The sequence below is a fragment of the Hesperophylax consimilis genome, chromosome 24 (genome assembly GCF_061612785.1).
Source record: "Hesperophylax consimilis isolate HC1 chromosome 24, BYU_Hcon_1.0, whole genome shotgun sequence".
Classification (NCBI taxonomy): Eukaryota; Metazoa; Arthropoda; class Insecta; order Trichoptera; family Limnephilidae; genus Hesperophylax; species Hesperophylax consimilis.
The window spans coordinates 22,478,567-22,500,296 of NC_142859.1; the positions used below are offsets into that span (position 1 = coordinate 22,478,567).

General features: G+C 36.0%; 1 protein-coding gene across 1 annotated transcript in view; it reads left to right on the plus strand.

The window, feature by feature from the left end:
• LOC149412099 (endoplasmic reticulum metallopeptidase 1-like) overlaps positions 1–21,730 on the plus strand; it is a 59,338-nt gene that overhangs the window by 14,145 nt on the left and 23,463 nt on the right. Inside the window, exons 5-14 of the mRNA XM_089646369.1 lie at positions 550–677; positions 1,903–2,031; positions 4,836–4,956; positions 6,243–6,397; positions 8,368–8,515; positions 9,332–9,555; positions 16,606–16,786; positions 18,079–18,260; positions 19,529–19,684; positions 21,188–21,387. Of these exons, the coding sequence (XP_089502495.1) occupies positions 550–677; positions 1,903–2,031; positions 4,836–4,956; positions 6,243–6,397; positions 8,368–8,515; positions 9,332–9,555; positions 16,606–16,786; positions 18,079–18,260; positions 19,529–19,684; positions 21,188–21,387 (1,624 nt within the window). The remainder of the gene's footprint in view (positions 1–549; positions 678–1,902; positions 2,032–4,835; positions 4,957–6,242; positions 6,398–8,367; positions 8,516–9,331; positions 9,556–16,605; positions 16,787–18,078; positions 18,261–19,528; positions 19,685–21,187; positions 21,388–21,730) is intronic.

A 21,730-nucleotide genomic window follows, 5' to 3' on the forward strand; every position in this document is an offset into this window, starting at 1 on the left:
TGAAACTTTCAAATTTGTACACAGTTGACACTTGTCACATGAGAACGGGTCGCTTCTACGATTCGTTCTTAAGTTCAACAGCTCGGCTGTGGAACGAACTGCCGGCCTCTGTGTTTCCTCCCTCCTACAACATGGGACTCTTCAAGACCCATGTTCACTCCTTCCTCTCCACAAAAAGACCCTCCACACAGCATCCCCAAAGATGACATAGGCCCTGAGGGAAATTATTTTCTTCAGGGCCTCCTGTGTGGAGTAAATATAAAAAAAAAAAAAAAAAAAAAAATTACAACACATTACATATTACACAAAGTTAATACAAGCAGAAATAAAGATTTATTATTTTCAAAAATAGAGCGGTTTAAAGCAAAATCGATTTGCTCGAACTTTGTTAACTAGGAACATTTTGGTGGGGAACATTTGATCTGGGGACATTTTTTCTGAGAACATTTTGACAGGGAACATTATCACCAAATAGCGATTCCCGAAAGTGGCTTATTCCTCATTGTTTGATGCTTTAGTTTATGTAATTTAGTATGTTTTCTTTACTAGGTGCATCCGATGACGCACTTATATGTGCGATTATGATAGAGCTAATCAGAGTGCTGTCACAGTCCAATGTGCGACTCAAACACAGTCTTATATTCCTTTTCAATGGAGCTGAAGAAAGTGGATTGCATGTATTTATTATTTTTGTTTTAATTATTTAATATTTTATTTATTTAACTAAACATGTCTGCCGTCGTTCAATTGAGCCGTCGTTCAATTGAGCCATCGTTCAATTGAGCCGTCGTTCAATTGAGCCGTCGTTCAATTGAGCCGTCGTTCAATTGAGCCGTCGTTCAATTGAGCCGTCGTTCAATTGAGCCGTCGTTCAATTGAGCCGTCGTTCAATTGAGCCGTCGTTCAATTGAGCCGTCGTTCAATTGAGCCGTCGTTCAATTGAGCCGTCGTTCAATTGAGCCGTCGTTCAATTGAGCCGTCGTTCAATTGAGCCGTCATTGGTTCCATGATACTTCATCAAAATGACAATTAAACACACCTGAATTGAATTGAAAAGTGATATAGAGTCATTAAAAGTGATGAAACAAAAACTAGGTTTAATAGTCACCTATGTAACCGGTCGGTGGCCGAGTTGACATCGCGCTTGGGTCCCACTCAGGCGTAGTGTGTTCAATTCCTCGGCTGGCTAAGTCCTCCATCACAACACAAGCAACATTTTCAGCTTACTGTGGTGGTAGTAGGAGATTTTAAAATATTGCCAGGTTATTCGTAATCCGGGAATGTTTGTCTTTCTTTAAAAAAAAAAAAAATGTAATCTATTTAACCTAGTTTCTGTTTCTTGTCATTTACATTGTAAAGTACATCAATGGCTATCGATATAATATATATAACAACTTGGGTATTCAAACTTCAACTTTTTTTACAATTGTTTTTGGGATTGGCATTGTAAAATTAGCTTTTGAAAAATGGTATATCAATGTCGCTCCCAAGTAACTTTGATCACCATATTGTTTTTTGACCCAAACACATATAAATATATTTCAATAGTTTAAACATGATTGTCTGTAGCAGGTGGTGTGGCTTTGTTTTTTTATACAAATCTACAGTTTTTTTTCCGAGTTTGACGAAATTTTGCCTTCAAAATAAGAGGAAAGTCACTGTCAACATGATATTTCGTAAAAACCACCCTCATCTCCATTTCCCAACCCTCAAAGCAGAATTTTGCACAGTTGACGTTCAAAATAAGAGGAAAATTACTGTCTTCATGCGATTTCGGGGATTTCAGCTAGTATGTATGACATAAAATTTTCTGAAATGTGTTGTAACAAAAAGTTATTTACTTTCCAAATTGAACATTGATCAAAGTCACCCCACCCCATCTTACGGTACTTTCCATTCCAGGCTTCACATTTGTTCCTGAAACACAAATGGTTCACCCCTGCTCGAATTGTCATAAACATGGAGGCTGCTGGAGTAGGGGGAAGACCCATCATTTTCCAGTCTGGACCACAGAATTCTTGGCTCATCTATGTAAGTACTTAAATTTATCATTGGTGATTATCAACTGCCGAATATAGTGAACCCTCCCTCTATAGCAGGGGTGCTCAAACTTGAAATTCTGGCGATCTACCTCAATATTAATTATTATTAATTAATATTATTATTAATCAATTGTAATTTCTTTTTTAATCTACCTCAATATTAATTATTATTATTAATCAATTGTAATTTCTTTTTTACTTTATGTTACTCTTACGTTTTACTAATATTGCTTCATATTTTTTAATATTTTCTCATTATACTTGTAATCACAATTTTTCAAGTGTGTATTTTTTACCTTCTTTAAAATGGATTACATCTATTTACTGTCAATATCTCCTGTATAATACATATTCTCTTATTGTACTGCATCATGTATCACTTCTATGTAAAAGCCTTTTTAGGCGTATATATATATAAATAAATAAATAAATATTATTAGATTCCGATCGATCGACTCTGAGAGGCTGCAAGTATGTGTGATGCAGGATTGTCGTCTATGTAGGTAGGGTGTATCGTGGCGCAGGTATAAGTGTATATGTAGGGACGTTGCATAATTGCATGGCCACGAATCCACATAGAATTTAGAGGAACGACAGAAATTAGTTCGCAATATGAATTTTTTTTAGTCAAGGTAGGTGGAGGTATGCACTAAAAAGTCAATGAAAAAACTTATATTTATTCAAAAAGTCATATCGCCTTCAAGTTACAACTCGGACTGACTTGGACTGACTGACTACTGACTCCCACTATTCTGCTCCCACGGCGCAGTGTATATATCGGCACTCAGTGGAAAGGTCCAGAGATAGTGCATACCCGCGCTCCGCAGCACGTGGAACTTTCTCAGCTCACAGCGAATACGAAATTTGCCAGCTGTTCCAGAACACTCCGTTCAGTAACTCAGTCCGCTACACGCTACTAAATAGGAAATTTTTCTCAAGATCGACCGTTTGAGCACCCTAGCTCTATAGTTTTTGAAGGGTTTTATTAAAATAAAGTATGGATGAATATAGAAAAAAACCTACATTCATACTTAACCTTTAACTATCTACCCCCGGTCTCACAGACACCAGCGATATTATTTTTGTAAATAACTAAGCGTGCAGGCATCTTTACATTTCGACAAAAGGTGCCGTGACTTCGCTTGTCGAGGGGACGTATGAGGGGAAAAGTACAATTACAAAGTACCGCGCCTGCGCTTATCGAGGGCACATGTGCGTGCGTTTGAATTTGGTGAGTAAAATACTTTCGTCACCGGTTTGTGAGACCGGGGTAGATAGTAAGTTTTAGTTATGAAAATTAGTAATGAGAAGTTTCTATGATCATGGATCTCATTCAATATGTAGATTTTTTCTTGAATTTATGAAGATATTTTGATCTATGTAAGAAATATTTTTGAAATAGATTTTTATGTTTCTGTATTTTTAATAACTAGTAAAACCCCTAAAATAATTAGTTTTATTTCAAATTTTTCCCACTTCCATTTGTTTTTGCAAGAGCGATATATCGCTGACGTCTCACAGACCAAGAATAAGTAGTGATGTGACTAAAATAAGGGCAAGGTAGTTAAGAGTTAAATGTAAACACATTTTTCTTCTATATCACTCGTACTATTTCAATTTATATTAGCTAAATTTACTCCACAATATCTTCTGTTCCACTAAAATCGTTATAAGTATGTAAAAGCGTAATATAATAAATAAAATTAAAATAAATTAATGTGTAAATGCCACGATTCCTAAATGCTTCGCTACTAAAACGCATTTTTCAGTCGGATTTTTTCCACTTCTTCGACAATTTTTAATCTTTCTTGAACGCTTTTCATCAGACGTTTCATTACTTGCATTTCATAATCACCATATTTATCAACCATTTACCGAAAATGCCTTTAAATTCTTATAGCAATATCTTTTAAACCGTAACACACAACTGACATGTCATCAGAGATGTGCAAAATGGGTACCCAAAACCATTTGAAATGCAAAATGGAAATGGGTCAAAACTTTTCCATTTGAAAATGCAAAATGCAAAATGGTTTTTAGAAAAGCATTTCAAATGCAAAATGCAAAATACCTATTTTCAAAATGCATTGAATATGCAAAATGGTTTCTCAGGTCAAACAATTAAAAAATTATAGAATTTTTAAACAGTTTTGTCATTTAATAATGGACATCAATGTAGAACAAACATATTACATGATGGTAAATCAAAAAATGCCACAACTACAGATTATGAACTACAAAAAATTTGAGCGGGACAAATGTTGCCAACGTAAAAACATAGAAACTGCTATCTAACATTTAATATTATAGCGTCATGGCCCCATGTTCAGTATTTTTTGTAATGGTATCACTCAATTGCCAGGGCTCCTACCAGGGAGCAACTTGACAAATGTAAATTATCTCTCATAGCGAGGTTGAGGACCGACTGATATTTGGGGCTTATGAAAAAAAGATGAGTGGAGATAGTAGGAAGAATGTTGCAAAAAAGCATTTAAAATGGAAAATGCATTGAGAAAAGCATTTAAAATGCAAAATGCAAAATGGTTTTTAGAAAAGCATTTAAAATGCAAAATGGAAAATACCCATTTTGCATTTTGCATTTCCATTTGAAATGGATTTATTTGAAATAAAGCACATCTCTGCATGTCATGCAAATGACTACCGACGACACTAGCGTCAACTGCTTCGAGCTTTCTAGATTACCCGCCATTAATAAAATATCGTAATCCAGGGTTTTTGTAGCTTGCCGTTTTCCCATTTATTTATATTGTAACTTTTGGTTGAATGTTTTAGTACTACGCTATGCACGCCCCGCACCCGCACGGACACGTGATGGGGGAGGAACTGTTCCAGAGTGGAGCGCTCCCTTCAGACACAGACTTCAGAATATTCAGGGACTTTGGAAATTTACCAGGTATGAAATTATTCACTATTGAAAATAATATCATTATCTCTAAATGGAAATATGAGATGGAAGAAGACACAGAAAATAAAAAAGTTATAACTGAGACTCGAACTCAGAACTTCTAGTCTATCCGAAACTAGCGTCTCTACCAATTGAGCTACTGAGATCTTCTTGAATTCCAACATAGAGGCTTGAATCTATGACTTGATATTGAAGAGATCCATATTGTAGTAGAGAGGTAACAGGCTGGTAAATTGTTCCACAGCCAAGCCGTTGATCTCAAGAACGAGTTGTAGAAACAACTTTTTCTCATGTGACAAATGTTAACCGCGTACAAATGATGTCCACGCTTTTGGCATGTTTCCTGACTATGCGGAAGGAATCAATGACACTAGTTCCTCGGGGGATCTTCCATTGAAATACTGGCAGAACAAGGACAGCTTTCTCATCTGACCTTAAGTACCTACCCTGATGTATGGAAGTGAGGCATGGAACTGGCAAAGAAAGGATGAAAGTAGATTGAATGCTGTTGAAATGAGATCCCTGAGGCGTATGTGTAGTAAAACCATGTATGATCGTGTGAGGAATGTGGAGATCCGCAAAGAGTGCAAGGCGGATGTAAGCGTAGTGAGTAAGATTAAGAAAGGGACGCTTAGATGGTTTGGGCATATACAGCGAATGAGCAAAGAAAGGAGTGTAAGGATGATATATGATGCAAATGTGAATGGTAGCAGAAGTCGGGGACGCCCGAGGAAGACATGGCACGATTAAGTGAATCAGATACTCGAGTCGGGCCATGTCAAGAGTCAGAATAATAGAAGAGTATGTATGAGACGATATATGAATGTGAATGAGGCAAGGAGCGTGTGCCAAGACCGAGTTGTTTGGCGGTCCGTCCTCTCTTCCTACTCCTTCGGAGAAACGGCGTGATGGTTAGTTAGTAAGTTGATTTTAATTAAATTTAAAAAAAAACATATTTTAATTTTTGCGCCACCATTTTAGATTAATAAATTTTAACATTCTAGTCAAATTATTTCCTAAGCCGTCATAGAGGCTACATTCATGAAATAAAAACTAGAATCTACAGTGAAATTAGCGCAAGCGATTCTTATTTTGTCCTATACACAGTTTTCAAAGCATAAAGGTTAAAGTCCCATTGGAAAAAATTCCAGCGTGGATGGTATAAGAGCGCACATGTGCTCAACTGAAGAGCACGGTCATGAAAATGGTTGTGCTCTAAAAGCATTCGACCGGTTAAGGTTAATAATTACTCATACTGTTTTTAATAATTACAGGGCTGGACATAGCGTTCATCCGGAATGGCTATCTGTACCACACCAAATATGACAAGGAGATGTACATAGTTCCGGGATGCCATCAGAACTTGGGAGAAAACATCCTGTCATACCTCAGGGTCATAGGACATGCACCCGAAATAGAAAACATTAAAGTAAATTATTTATTTATTAATTTACATATACATTTACATTGTTTACACAACATATCAGTTGATTTTAAGCTCGGCTTGGTTGGAATGTCGGGCTTAGCGCGTTTTGGAATATAATCCGTTTATGGGTTGTTAGATATCACCAATATTATGTATCTGTAGTTATCTTGGTGTACAAATAGAAAATCTCTCTCAACTCTGATACAGCGTTTATTGATAAATAAAAAATCGATTTTACAGTCGCAATATTTACGCGTTCACAATTTACAATACTATGGAATGCGGGCGAAACTGGGTCAAATTTTCGTAGCGTGATTGAACGTGGCCGGCGGTGACAGAGACTGAATACTGGCTGCTCGCTGCGTCGGGCTTATTTATACTGTACAGCCGGCGGCAACAGTAGGTAGATGAATTGCAACTAAATCGGAGCCACTCGCTCAGTCTGGGTGTTTCGGGAACTTTCGGTCGCTCTGCGCTAACGCATAGGCGATAGGCTCGAACCTTCTGGCGAGTTGTCGTAATGTGCCAGACCGACTTGCGACGTATTGTCGTAGGTAGGCCGCGTTGTTTACGATCCGAGCTGTCCGTAGTAACTCGAAGGTAGGTACTAAGTAGGTCGAGCTGTTTATTACTAATGAGACAATACTGGATTGTTCTCTTCGACGCTACATATCGTCTATGATTTTCAATTTGGGAGGCGGGTATGGGTACTGCCACTCCATTTTTATTGGATAGCCAACACCCTTGCCATAGGTGACTTAGCAGGGGGCCCGGGTTCATGAGAGGTTTGCATAGGTCTTGACGGCAGATGCATTTGCCCACCTACTGCGTGGTGGGCCGAATTGAGAGAGACAAGTTGAGGGAGACCTTTTGACCTCTCCAGCCGGACTCTCTCGACCCATCACCTTGCACCATACAAATTCGTAGTCCGTCACTCCAGGACACTTTGACGCCAGATTCCAGACCCATCACAAGGTATTCCCAACGATGGCATATCCCCTGAGGGTATTTTTTTTTCTCAGGGCCTCCTGTGGAGATAATGTAAAAAAAAATGAGGAATATGTTTATTTTTTCTTAGTAAAAACAAACTACTGCCTATGTGAGTGGAATATCTATATTTTTACTGTCATCGCGACCTTTCAAGATGTCAACGACAGCAGTTTATTTGATGTCGAGTTAATTTTTGATAAATTTCCCCACTTCATTCAGCATGCAAAGGAATTTTAAATAGTATTTGTATTGCTGTAATCAGCATTCTTCTTGAAATTATTACTAACTAACCACTGAAAACCAATTTGTCTTGACGTTGAAACTTTTAAAATCCCATTGATTATCAATTAATAACAGTAATATTCCTCATCGCTCGGTGAATATAATAGTCCATACTAATAAATTTAGGCAATTTACGTATATTTCGGTGAGATGTAAGTATGCAATTATTTACGTAGGTAAAAGTTTGACATGTGACTACTAGCACCACGGCGTCTTAAAAAAGAACTGTTCTGCCGCTTATCAAGGCTTAAGCGGCGAATTTAGACCGCTTAGTGAAGAATACCGTAAACAGTGCAGTAGATACATAGGCATATCTGATATAAATAACATATTTATACTTTTATTTGAACTTGTATTTGTATTTATTCTTGTATTAATACTTGTATTAACCCTTGTATTTATACTAGATTTTTTATTAGCGACAAACTTATTAGTTGCATCTTCTGTATCGTTTTTAGTGCTGTTTTTAGTGTTATTTCATCGATCTTCTTAAGCCAAACTTTAATTCTTAACTCATTAAACTTTTTATTCGTTTGATATCTGGAGGAAGGATGTTGTGAAGTTTTGTTGCAAAATATGTGTGGTTTCTTTGTCCGAATGTGATTTAATAACTTTGTTTTTAAAATATCATAAATGTTCTTTACGTAGTTTCGATTTTATCTAGTTTGATGGATTATGAATTAATTTGTTTTAATTACCAGGAGAACAAGGAAGGCCAGGCTGTATACTTTGACTTCCTGGGATGGTTCATGATCAGATATTCTCTGGAGCAGGGAACCATCATCAACCTTGGAGTGTTCCTGCTATCAATGCTTAGTACTGCCGTTTTCATTGTACGGATAAACCAAGGTTAGACTCTTACCCCCTTACTAATTACCGTGTTTTAAATTTTACACAACTAAATTGTATTTACTGCAAATCCATTTATATACATTTGTAGACTACTCCAAGCCAAAAGGGCCAAAGTGACATATATTTAGGTACTTTTCAGGAGAGCGGAAAAAATGAAAGTAAATCTTAGAAAGTAATTATATTTTATTACCATAAGTTAGAGAAAAATGATATTTACATATGATATTATAATTCGTTAAAAAATAGATACTTGTTCTCGTTTACACAAAAAAACCATTGTTTGCGCTCACCTGAATAGTATTTATTTGGGACTTAGACCCTTATGGATTGGAACAGAGATGCAGATAGATAGAATTAAAAAATATATTACGCTAGAGCCTCCATAATCTGAAGCAAGGGTAATCCCAATGTAATTCGAACAGCCAAACGAGCTCTCTCTCCTCATACCGTACTGCGTACGCTATGCTTTTCTGTAGTTACGTAGGAGCTCTTGCGCCTTGTCCACGCTACTCTGGGCTGCACGTGCGTCACATGGTGTTTTAGGTTATAAACATAGCTTCTATGCCAAAACGAAAACATAAAACTTTAACCATAGTGCAAAAGTGTGCCGTATTAGATAGTTTGAAAGATGGAGTGTCAGCAGTGTCACTTTCATTAAGTATAATTTATATATAAGCAGTTCATAATATATAATTTTCCTAAGCAGACAGCTGTTTAATTTAATTTTTTTATCTAACATACTATAATCCAAAATTTTCGCAGTCCTTCTGTTTTTTTACTGCTTCCATAATATCTCTTCTGTTTTACTTTTAGGTTTTGCCTTGAAAGAGTTAGCTATCGCACTGGGTGGTTTACTTGTGGGAATGTTTGCGGGACTGTTTGCGACCGTCACAGTCGCATTTTTCATCAGCATGGTGGCGCCCCTGGCCATGCCGTGGTACTCCAACGTTTGGCTCCTCTTCCCCTTGTTTTGGTGCCCCTGTTTATTGGAATGCGGGATTGTACTGATTTGGGTGGATTCCTGGAGAGAAAAGAAGGTAGGAAAAAAATTAATATATTTCGTTTAGATGAATATTTTTTTTATTTGCGAATGTTTGCCGAGTGGCGTTTTATTGGTTTATTGTTATGCATCATGTCTAATAATATATACACAAAAATAAAAGAAGACAAGTATGTTGGTGGATTCGATTTCGAACATACAGTATGGTAGTACTAGGGCTTTCAATCTCGGGATCCTGGTACTGGCACTGGGAATTTAAATGTTTAAATTATTATAAAAAATAGGAGTTGTAACAATAGGCCACTTGCAAGGATTTTCTAATGACTTGGAAAAAAATGAGTGGATAGATTTCTCTACTAAGATTACGAAAATGTTACTCAAAAAATTTTGAAATGTATAGTTTTTTTTAAATAAAATAAATAAATCTGTTATTTTTGGCTTGTGACGTCACCACTTGAAAATGTTCCGTCTCCAATATTATTGAATTAATTTTTGTAAAATTCCACACTGATTATTTTTTTTATATGGCAACACCTTGATTTCCGGCGACTTGTGAATTTGAATATTGACACTTGTTTGGGGTTTGGCTGTTTGTATTGTAGTCCGCTAACTTTGTTGAGAAATTAAGCATATATTATTTGGAAATGATTGAAGTAGGTTTTGTTCAGGGTCAGTCTGACAATTTGCCGAACATAGATTCATTTATGATGGCTACTTTTCTAAGTAATAATATGAATTTCATTGGAAGCGAAATTAGAAATGTCAAAACAAAAAGGTTAGTATTTTTTCTGTATCTTCTAATATACGAATATTATGTTATATATTTTGACAACATTTAATATGTACTTATATATTATGTTTCCATCAATTATTATTATTAAGACAATTGTTAACATTCAGTTATATGCAACTGTCTTTTGTTTTCAACGTGTTATTATTATATATTTTAAAGGTCTGCACGTGAAAGTTATGGTGATAATGCTATCGGGTATGTGCAGGTAAAAAGAGAAGGTCCTATCTGCACAGTGAAAGCAAAAATAACCCCCGAGCACCGTGTCCGCCAAAAAGCATACTCTGTTGTACTTTTGTGTGATGAGATGGAAGATGAAATACAAGTCTTAGAATGTCAAGACTGTGCAGCTTCTAGAGGTTAGTTGAACTGTATGTCGCTATATTGTAAAATATGTTTCTCTCCTCTAACCTCTACACTCTTCTACCCTATGGAGATGTGGGGAAGAGCAAACTCTTGTGTGATGTAACAAACACAGAATCATTGCGAGGGTCTCTGCCAGCTACCTGTTGACAAATAATTTATATTTGGAACATTTTGCTTTCAGGTGGCTGTAAACATGCACTGGCATTTCTAACATGGCTCCATAGGAGAAGTGAAGAACCAGCGTCGACATCTGTCGACTGTTATTGGAGAAAATCAAAGTTATCGTGTGTCGGAACCTCCCAAAAGTTCATTCTGGCATCCCAAGTTGGCAAGAACGCAGTAAAAAGCGTGGAAAAAGGTAATGGAGATTTCCTGGCAGCAGTACTCCAAAGGAGTCTTAAGGAGGGGCTTCGATGCCAACTGACTCAACTTTACATGGATCCGAAGCCCACTGACTGTTTGTCCATGCACAGGATGATTTCTGCTTTTAAGAAAACACGAAACCTGCACAATACAAGTGCTACAGATTTCATCAATTTTATTACATGTGATCTAAATATTCCTCCAAATATCTTCGAGGAAGTTTTTTCATTAACAAGAAAGCAGGCTAACTGCCCGTTATGGTACGAAATGCGATATGGCAGAATTACTGCATCCAAACTATACGAGGCAGCTAACTGCAAAACATTGGATGGAACATTGACTGAAGTCATCTTAGGGGCAGCCAAGATTCCAGACACAAAGGCTATGCAACGAGGTCGGCTTTTAGAACCTTTGGTGTTAAAGGTACTAGCAAACCAACTGGGACACAAATATAAAGAATGTGGTTTCAAAATCAGTTGCAAATTACCAATTATCGGTGGCTCCCCGGATGCAGTCACTGATGATTATATTGTTGAGGTCAAGTGTCCAGTCAAACATAGTACAATGAAAAATTACTTTTTTGAGGGTGTTGTTGCCAGAAAGTATTATGCACAAATGCAAATACAAATGTTTGTACTGAACAAATTCAAGGGAGTGTTTTGTGTTGCTGAACCCAACTTTGAATCATCTGGCAAAATAAATGTTTTCCACATCGATTACGATGAAGAATTCTGTGTCGAAGCTATTAATAAAGCCATGCTGTTTTGGTCCAGAGCTATATTTCCTGTACTTAAAAAAAATGTATAGGTATACATTATTTGAAATAAATCACGTATTTACTGCACTACACTCGCTTCTTTATTCATAATAATACATGATTATATTGATTATGTACAATAGCATCATATTATTTTCATCCCATCCACCATAGTATAATATGTATTTGTATAAAGTGACAGAAAAACAAAAACAAAAAGTTTACATAAGACATATTTTTACATTTATACCTAGTATTTATTTGATAATACGTACACATGTTATTGTATTATCGCATAGATTTTTTTTGTATTTATTATTGGAAGTAAGAAAATGATTACAAAGTGGAAATTCTAACACAAATAGAAATGTATTAAAAAGTGGAACATGATCACTTTGCTACAACACAACTGTATTTATATAAACTTGATGTAAAAGTAAGGCGTAATGAATGAATAGCAATCAATCCACTCTCAGTAAAATATTGGAAGCATTATTATAGTCAGTACTTGCACTGACTGGTAACGCTGGCCGCTAGATGGCGCTAGTGTAGCATGTTGCATTTCTTCGGGACAATACAAACCTAATGGCGGGCTTTAATATTCTTTTTACGTGTGAGCATAAGAACAGTAAGGTCGTATGTAGGTTACTAAATATTTTATTTTCGACTTATATAATTTATTAACGTAAAATAAAGAAAACATTTCAAATAACATGCATTAAAAAAAACCAACCCACAGAAGTCACGGGGCTAGGAGGCGCTAGTATAGCATAATCAGAATGTATGGTAAATGTAAGAAGTTGAAGGTGTTATACATAAATTATTCTACAGTATTTGATATTATCCCTTTTGGTGGCTTCATTGCCTATAAACTCTAAGTAAAAGCTCCAACATATGTTTTTATAAAAAACACATACTGGCGCTATAATTACATAATATTATACACTTTAGACTTATTCTATATACATTACATGAAGGATAAACAAAATTACACTGGTACATATTATGAATATTTATATTCAAGTTAAAGTTTATATGATAATGAAGCGCACATAACATTTTAAACTAAACATTAGCGTAGAGCACAAAACACTAAAAGACTAATAATATTAATAAGACTAATATGATCAAATTATTGGTTTTTGTAGATTTATGAGTCCACATGCAATCATAACAATATGGTCAACTTGTTGAGTCAAATGGAAGTCTATACAAGAATGTGGCTTTAGAATATTATACTCTCTGAGCCGGCTTATTACACGTTCAACGTGTATACGCAGGGCTGCTATTTGCTTGGATAACTTCACCTCTCTTTTAGTGCTATTTACACCTGTAACAACACTTGGTGGACGCACAAGTTGACAATGTTTGCCTTCTAAAATAGTAGCTAGTTGCTTAAAACCTCTATCTGCCATTACCGACATGCCTTCAGACAAGTTGTCCAAGAAGCCGCACTTTTCCACAATCATCATATCTGTAGTACGTCCACCAAAGCCCTTTGAAATGAAGTTAATAAAGCCATCAGGAGTGATTGATATTAGGTACTTGAGTGTATTGCATTTTTTATATTCTGACCAAGTTAGTGCCTGCTGCAGTGGATTTGATGGCTTCTCTATCTGAATTTCAAAACAGTCTATGATTGATACGACATGTTTGTATCTTGCTCTGAATGGAATTGGTAGTAAGGCTTCTATTGCTTCTGACTTAGGCCAAAATACCAGTTCTGCAAGATGACGAGATAACTTCGGTAAACTTTGCTTAAAGATTCTTGAAGCTTGAGCCTCAGAAAGGCCAAATTCATCACCTAAAATGCTGAAACTAGAGTTTAATTTAATTTTTTTTAAAACGATTAAAACATTTAAAATGTTTATATTTTCAAGGAGTGCTAGGGTTTTAACAATCCAATAAAAATCTTTAAGGATTCCTAAATACAGCTTTGGTTTGTTTTCAATATGCTGCAGAGTTAATTTCAATGACAGACTTTTGAAATCACTATTTGAACTACTATCAACGTACGAATCTGACGTAGCTTGTTGGGAGTATTCTGAACCAGATGCCGATTCCGAGGCAGAACTGTCTGGCTGAAGAGTGACATGCTTTAGTTGTACATTCTTGGTATTTTTATTATGCTTCACAGGAGAAGTACTTACGTCACGAGTAGTTAAACACTCGATTGGACCCCTACTGTGTTCTTTTCCTGTATTTGTCAATTTACTTTTGAATTTCTTTTTCAAATTGCATTGAATGGCTTTCGAATCAGTTGCGTTCTCAACTATCAACATGTGAAAGTTTTCTTCGGAGCTTGATGTATCTTGTGGTCCATCCACATGTTGTTGAAGTATTTGGAGTCCAGAGCATTGAGGCTTCTCGAGAGGAAACGACACTTCCAGTTCAACGTAGTCTTGAGGTTGATTGATGATCTGTTGTGGCACAGACTCATCCACATCAGACAGGCAAGGAGACATTGGCTCGAGACTTGCAACAAACACTTCACCGCCTTTAGATGAGCTTGGATGCTGATCCACCACATTGAGTAGATCTCGCCCATCAGCTCCAATTTGACATTCAAATTTATGAGGAATGGTTCCTTTTTTTAAAAGCACCCTTTTACTTAGATGTTGGGGCCATTTCCGAGCATCCACGCTTAACTGAAAATAAAAATACAACTTATCAAGAGACATTGTATTTATTCAATACAAACTTAACAATGCAAATATAATAAGTATCTTCATTTGAGAATAGCCTGCAAAAGTGTAACAATATTGTAATGTGTGTAGGCTTGTTGTCACTAGGTAATAGACCCACCTACTCAACCTACTGTACTGTACAGCAAACTATTCGTGAAGCATGCAACAAAGAAAAATATGTATTTTTTAAATATTGTGTTCAAACAATAATATTGTAAAAAATATACTTACATTAAAATGATCTTCACAGACATATCGTACGGTTTTATTTGACAGTTCACCCAATTGACTGGACCTATGAATTGCAATACACCATTGTTTTCTAATTGCTGAAATTCGCGGTACAACGAAAAATCTTTTTTCCTTAGTAGTCGCCGAAGTATTTGGGCACAAAGGAACCATACAATATTTATAATTATTTTTACGATCTCGGATCCTACGGTTACTACACGAATCCATGTTTAATTAAATAACAAAACAGTAACAAAACGCAGCGTTAGAATTGGAAGTACTTCGTTTTGACATGACAGATATTATTCAGAAGTGACAGATGTTATGATGTGAAAATCGTACAGATTATCCTTCCGTGGCGGCTGTCTTAGAAGTATAATGGTGATGGTCCTGATTTTAACAAAATCAAATTTAATAATATATTATTATGAGTTTATGAGTACAAGAATAATTTAAATCGCAACATTTGGATAGTATCAAACAAGAGGTACAATATCAAGTTATATGTTATATAACTAGAATGTGCAGCTGTTAAAAATAGTCTCATTGCAAAAACAAAAACCAACCTTGGTACATATAGAATATATAGGTACTTCGACCAACTAAATATATTTTATGAGAACCTTCTTTATACTTGTTTATATATTTCATATTGTTGATAAACCTTCCCCTTTAATTCATTTAATTTTATGTACATTAGGTTTTATTGTAAAATATTTGGATTAAGTGACTGAACATTATAATCGTATATATTCATCAATCCTATAATATTGTGTATAAGTATATTTATATTATATGTCATCTCATTTAATATGGCAGACTGAGATTGCAATATCCTCCCAGTACTGCTGGAATAAAACTTTAAATAAATTAATAAGGATTAATGATCAATAAGAAGGTTCAAGGAAAAAAATATTTATGAGATGTAATATTTTTGGTATGCCTCGTTATTCTCCTCTGCCATTCGTGTGAAATGCGTCGTTTTTTTTTTAAATGTTTTTGGGCTATGTAATTATTTTGTTTTCGCACCCATAAATTATGTTCCGTCTTTCCGGTTTATGAAAAAATGGTCCGATTTTTCGGATTAAAATTTTCAAAAAATCGCCATGGTTTCAAAAATACGATTAAAAAAAAAAAAAAAATACAGAATGTCTTAGAATATTTGCCTAAACCGGAAAATAAAATAAAAAAATGGGATGCAAGAGGCCTATTTATTTTTATTATTCAGGTATTACAGAAGAACCCCGTTAATTCAAACCCCGATAATTCGAAAAAACGCGTAATTCGAAATTTTCACCAAAAACATATCCACAGAAAAAATTTTTCATACAAAATGTTTTTTTAATTCGAAATTCGTTAATTCGTAATTCGAAATTTATTTTTGTCCACACACGACAAATGGAAAATATTAGCGTCTGAAAATATATTATACCCTTAAAAATGAATGTTGTGTGTAGTTATTATTATTTTGTAGATTTAGTGTATTTTATAGATTTAATCTATGCTGTGTTTCGAATTCTAAATTTATTAGCTCCTTCTCAATAATATTTGATATGTGAAGAGATTTTGGAATTAAGTTCATTATTAATCAACTCTATCGAACTTTTCTTGTAGGGACTGATTTAAATTGTCTTCCTCTACTGTTGTGCTTACAGAGGTTCGGAATTGAAAGCTCTATGCAGCACTGCAGTAAACATAATACATATTATATCAGCCAATGTCTGACAAACGACTGAGTATTGATAAAATTGCAGCACTGAGTTTGCTGCGCTAATAAATCTCATTTCATTGTTTTCCCCTTGTCATTAGAAGTGACTGACTCGGTGATACCAGCGCAGGACAATTTCCCTCTGTTCTATTAAATAAATAATTAAATTACTATACTATTTACAGCGAGGACTATCTGTATCCATGGCTACACAGCTCAACCTGGTGGCCGCCCAGATTCCGTGGGCCGTCATGCTCCTGCTGTTGACCATCGGTGGCTTCCGGTCCACCGCTGTTCCCATGGTCACTGTCTTGTTCGCCGCACTGGCTAACCTGGCAATACATCTCACCCCGCTGTACCGTACAGGTAAATAACCTTTATACACAATATCCGGAGACTTGTAGTACAAGCAGGAAACTGGTGAATCAACTTCACTTTCGATATGAGCATTGCGACGTTTATTTTTTTTGTTGAACATTTTTCCCTTTTTTTAAAGCAAATAAAGGGCTTAAAAACTTTTGGAACCAGATCTATGCTTCAACGTATTTTAAAAGTCATTAAATAGCTAAAAAAAAAAGATTTTTTTAAAAATTAGACCTTAAACATTTTATACTCGATTTACTTGAAAACGAAAGCTCAATAAAGTTATACCACAAAAACGATTCCAAATGTGATGTATTTTCACCAGTTTCCATCTTCTACTACGAGTTTCCGAATACCATATATACATATCGTCGATGGAAATCCATCACCGCGTATGCAGCATCACTGCGTAAGTCATCCTGTAATGCCATTCTACGGCGGAAATAAATCTACAGTATTAATACAGGATTTCTTCAATGTAAGAGAATAGTACTACGGCGAAAATAGTATCATCGCGCATTGCCGTCGACGATATACAACATATGGCAAATCAAAACTACATCAGACGAGAAATTGCAACACTGAGGGAATACAAGAAGGCGCTGCAAAAAAGCGCAATACCTTTGCACGAAGATGTCGTCTCCCACCCGGCATACCGCTTGAAGTCCCGAAAACCCTTCTGGGCGGAAGGAAAGAGGCTCCTCCGATTACCTCTCACCCCAGAAGATAGGTGGAAACCTGAATGGCAAACGGCCAACGTGGGAAATGCCCATCTCATACAGGACTCCACCGAGAGACAGCCTGGGTTCTCATTGCCTCGCAAAACCTGGTCCACCATCAATAGGTTAAGGTGCTCCCATAACCGCTGTGCCCACATGATGCATAGATGGGGCCTCAAAGAGTCGGCGATGTGTGAATGTGGTGCGGTGCAGACCACCGAACATGTGGGCAACGAATGCCCGCTCCATTCATTCCCCGGCGGGATTGAAGAGGTTCACATGGCGACGCCTGAGGCCCTAGACTGGCTCACAGACCTAGATGTCCCCCTCTGCCCCCCCACCATACGAAAGAAGAAGAAGGCAGATCAAAATGTGACAAAAAGGAAGAAAAATAAATCAAACTTAACCTATCCTACTTTTTTATCATATTCTGTTCTGTTTTTCCTTTTTCGTTAGCCACGATATTATGAATAACTATTGAAAGTCCATTTCCCCATAATGTTCATATCTGTCTCTGTTCATTAAACGGTAGCCAATGATCATGAAACTGTGATAATAACATGCTTCTATTTGCAGTGCACAAGTGGGTGTGGGTATATCTGGCGGTGCACGTCCCCTGCATGGTGTACCAGCTCTACGTGATGAAGATGTGCTACATGCTGTTCATCCCCAGCATGGGGCGCTCTGGCACCATCAATGGAGATGTGGTAATTGCAGTGATCACCTGGATACTCGCTGTGTACTGTACCGGTTTCGCCGTGAGTATATTTATCATTCCGAAAACAAATTGTCCAAAGATACGCAAAGCAATAAATTTACAATGGAATGCTGATATAATATTATTATTATTTAATGAACCGGCAGTTTTCTCTGATGCGTTCATATCTGTTAGTCCCGTGTTAGGTCAAGGAAGGTTTTCACGATTAAATATGTTTTCTCTTTTTACAATCCCAGCGATATGCGGTTCCCATTTCAAGTCTTCTGATATGGTAACTCCTAGGTCTTGTCGTAACGTCTTCGTCGTTTGTATGCAAGCTAAGGTTTAGTTGACTACCTTGAGGGCGGTAAGGCATGGAAATGATAGAGGTAGGATGAATGTGAATTCTCGATCGATTATTCCCCGAATAATCGTTTTCCTACATTTGGCGTTTATTTATTCAAGTCCCGAGTTAATATCGTACAAAACTAGCAAAAATAGATCACATCTCTTTATTTCTAATAATAAAGATTGAAAGGGTATTTCATTACCTATCAAAAACAGTTTCAAAACCAAAATACATACTGTGTCAGGATCAGAGATGTGCAAAATGGGTACACAAAACCATTTGAAATGCAAAATGGAAATGGGTCAAAACTTTTCCATTTGAAAATGCAAAATGCAAAATGGTTTTTAGAAAAGCATTTAAAATGAAAAATGCAAAATACCTATTTTCAAAATGCATTGAAAATGTTAAATGGTTTCTCAGGTCAAACAATTAAAATAATTATAGAATTTTTAAACAGTTTTGTCATTTAATAATGGACATCAATGTAGAACAAACATATTACATGATGGTAAATCAAAAAATGCCACGACTATAGATTATGAACCACAAAAATTTGCGCGGACAAATGTTGCCAACGTAAAAACATAGAAACTGCTATCTAACATTTAATATTATAGCGTCATGGCCCCATGTTCAGTATTTTTTGTAATGGTATCACTCAATTGCCAGGGCTCCTACCAGGGAGCAACTTGACAAATGTAAATTATCTCTCATAGCGAGGTTGAGGACCGACTGATATTTGGGGCTTATGAAAAAAAGATGAGTGGAGATAGTAGGAAGAATGTTGCAAAAAAGCATTTAAAATGGAAAATGCATTGAGAAAAGCATTTAAAATGCAAAATGGAAAATACCCATTTTGCATTTCCATTTGAAATGGATTTATTTGAAATAAAGCACATCTCTGGTCAGAATCACGTTCTGTCAGAATTTGCCAGAGGCCTAAGAGGTTATTATCTGTAACTATGTATTTTAATGTGTAGGTACCGCTCTTCAGCCTAGTAAGAAGGCCTGGAATTGTGTTGGGAGTTCTGTTGGGTTTCTGCCTCCTGATGATCCCTGTCTCTCTGTACACCTCAGTGGGGCAGCCCTACAAGGCGGGACCCGATAGTCCGGCACCACAGAGATACTGGATCATGGTATGGACATCTCTATCCTAACAGACTTTCTGAACTCAAATTAATAACTTGTAAAATAAATTCTGAATTGGAGTTGTCAAGCTACTTAACAATTATTTTACAAGCAATAATTATTTGCCTGAAACACTCATCCACATTGAAAAATCTCCTGATAAAAGATACATGACGCCAACGGGACTCGAACCCGTGTCCCTTCGATTTCCGGTCGACAGCTCTGACCACTGAGCTATGGCGGCTTATCTCTTATCCGCGAAATAATTCAATATGTACTAGTGTTTCTTCAACAATTACTGCTTGTTACATTTTTTCACCTGAAAACAACCAACTTTATTTTATATGAGAAAGGCATTGTAAGTGCTAACTCTCTCACTAGATGGCGTCGAGACAAATTGTCTATATTTTTAGGTGAAACACTTGTCAAATATTAATTATTATTTTTTTTGGTAAACTAATGTAAGATTTTTTATGCATAGCACAAAGGGTAACAATTATTTTACAAGCAATAATTATTTGCCTGAAACACTCATCCACATTGAAAAATCTCCTGATAAAAGATACATGGCATAAAAAATCTTGTCTTAAACATTAGTTTACCAAAAAAAATAAAATAATAATAATAAGCTACTTAACCTTTAGTGTGTCGGATAAATTGCCGAGTGGCCCGCCATGCATCGGCTGACACTATTTTAGTAATAACTTACTTGTTTTTTGCAAAATTATGTTTTTGTAAATTGCACCATCTTACCAGATAATGTGTCTTTATTTATAAAAAAATGGTGTATATTATCTATCCTATGTAGTTTCCCCAGGATAACTACTTATATTCTGAGAAATGTTTATCTCTCTCTAATGAAGAAAATTTTCTTGAGTTTTATTATGTTTTCCAGCTAAATAAGCTTTATTCACAATAAGAATAAGTCATATAAGGCTTTCTTGTAAATAAATATTGTACCATGACTTAAAAATGAAAAATTATGACATTTGAAACAGAATTTGCGAAGTGCTTTTTCATAGATAAAATATCAATGTTTGCAAATGGCGATAATATTATTTTTAATGATAAACTAATGTTTATAAGAAAAGGTTTTATGCATATTTATTAAAAATAAATTAATATTTAGGTACTAGTACATATTGAATTATTTGGCGGGTTGGAAATAAGCCGACATAGCTCAGTGGTTTCAGAGCACCTGACCGAGAAGGTACGGGTTCAATTTCCGTTGGCGGCATTTATTTTTACTCTGGAAATATTTTCAATTTATATTGATATTTCAGGCGACTAATTATTGCTTATAATTACAGATACATTATTTCCTTGCCGAATGAATAAAATTTATTTTAGTATGCTAGGAGCATGTTTTAAGGTTCAAAATACCATAAAAATTGAGGTGATGTGAGTTCTTAGCAAATCCGCTACAGATTCGCTAGCATTCCAAGAGTAAATGGAGTTTCCTGTATTTATAAATAATTGATTAATACCAAAATGTTTTTTTTTTCACTCAGCATACTGAGCGTTCCTTCTACAACGAGAGTAACATGCTTCGTCGGCACGAGACGGGCTACTTTGTGCTGAATCTGGATCGGAACAGTCCCCGCACCATCCCACAGGCGGAGGGCCGCTCCATATCCCCCCTGACCAACGATTGCAACGAGGAACTGTTCTGCGGACTCCCCTTGTACCTGTCTAGGATGATTCCTTTGAGGTAAGTTCTTCAAGCTAAATCCACAATTACGGGAATAATTAACTGAGTGTAGTGAATGTAGTATTTTAACTTAATCGTTTGGCATTTCATTTGTCCGCAAAATTTATTTGTACATTCCATTTCCGGTTTCGAAAAAGTGCTGAATCCTCTTTATTCAAGTCTTACTTTGACAAGATGGCTAACTTTGACTAGGTGGCTAACTTTGACTAGGTGGATAACTTTGACTAAGTGGCTAACTTTGACTAGGTGGCTAACTTTGACTAGGTGGATAACTTTGACTAAGTGGCTAACTTTGACTAGGTGGCTAACTTTGACTAGGTGGTTAACTTTGACTAAATGGTTG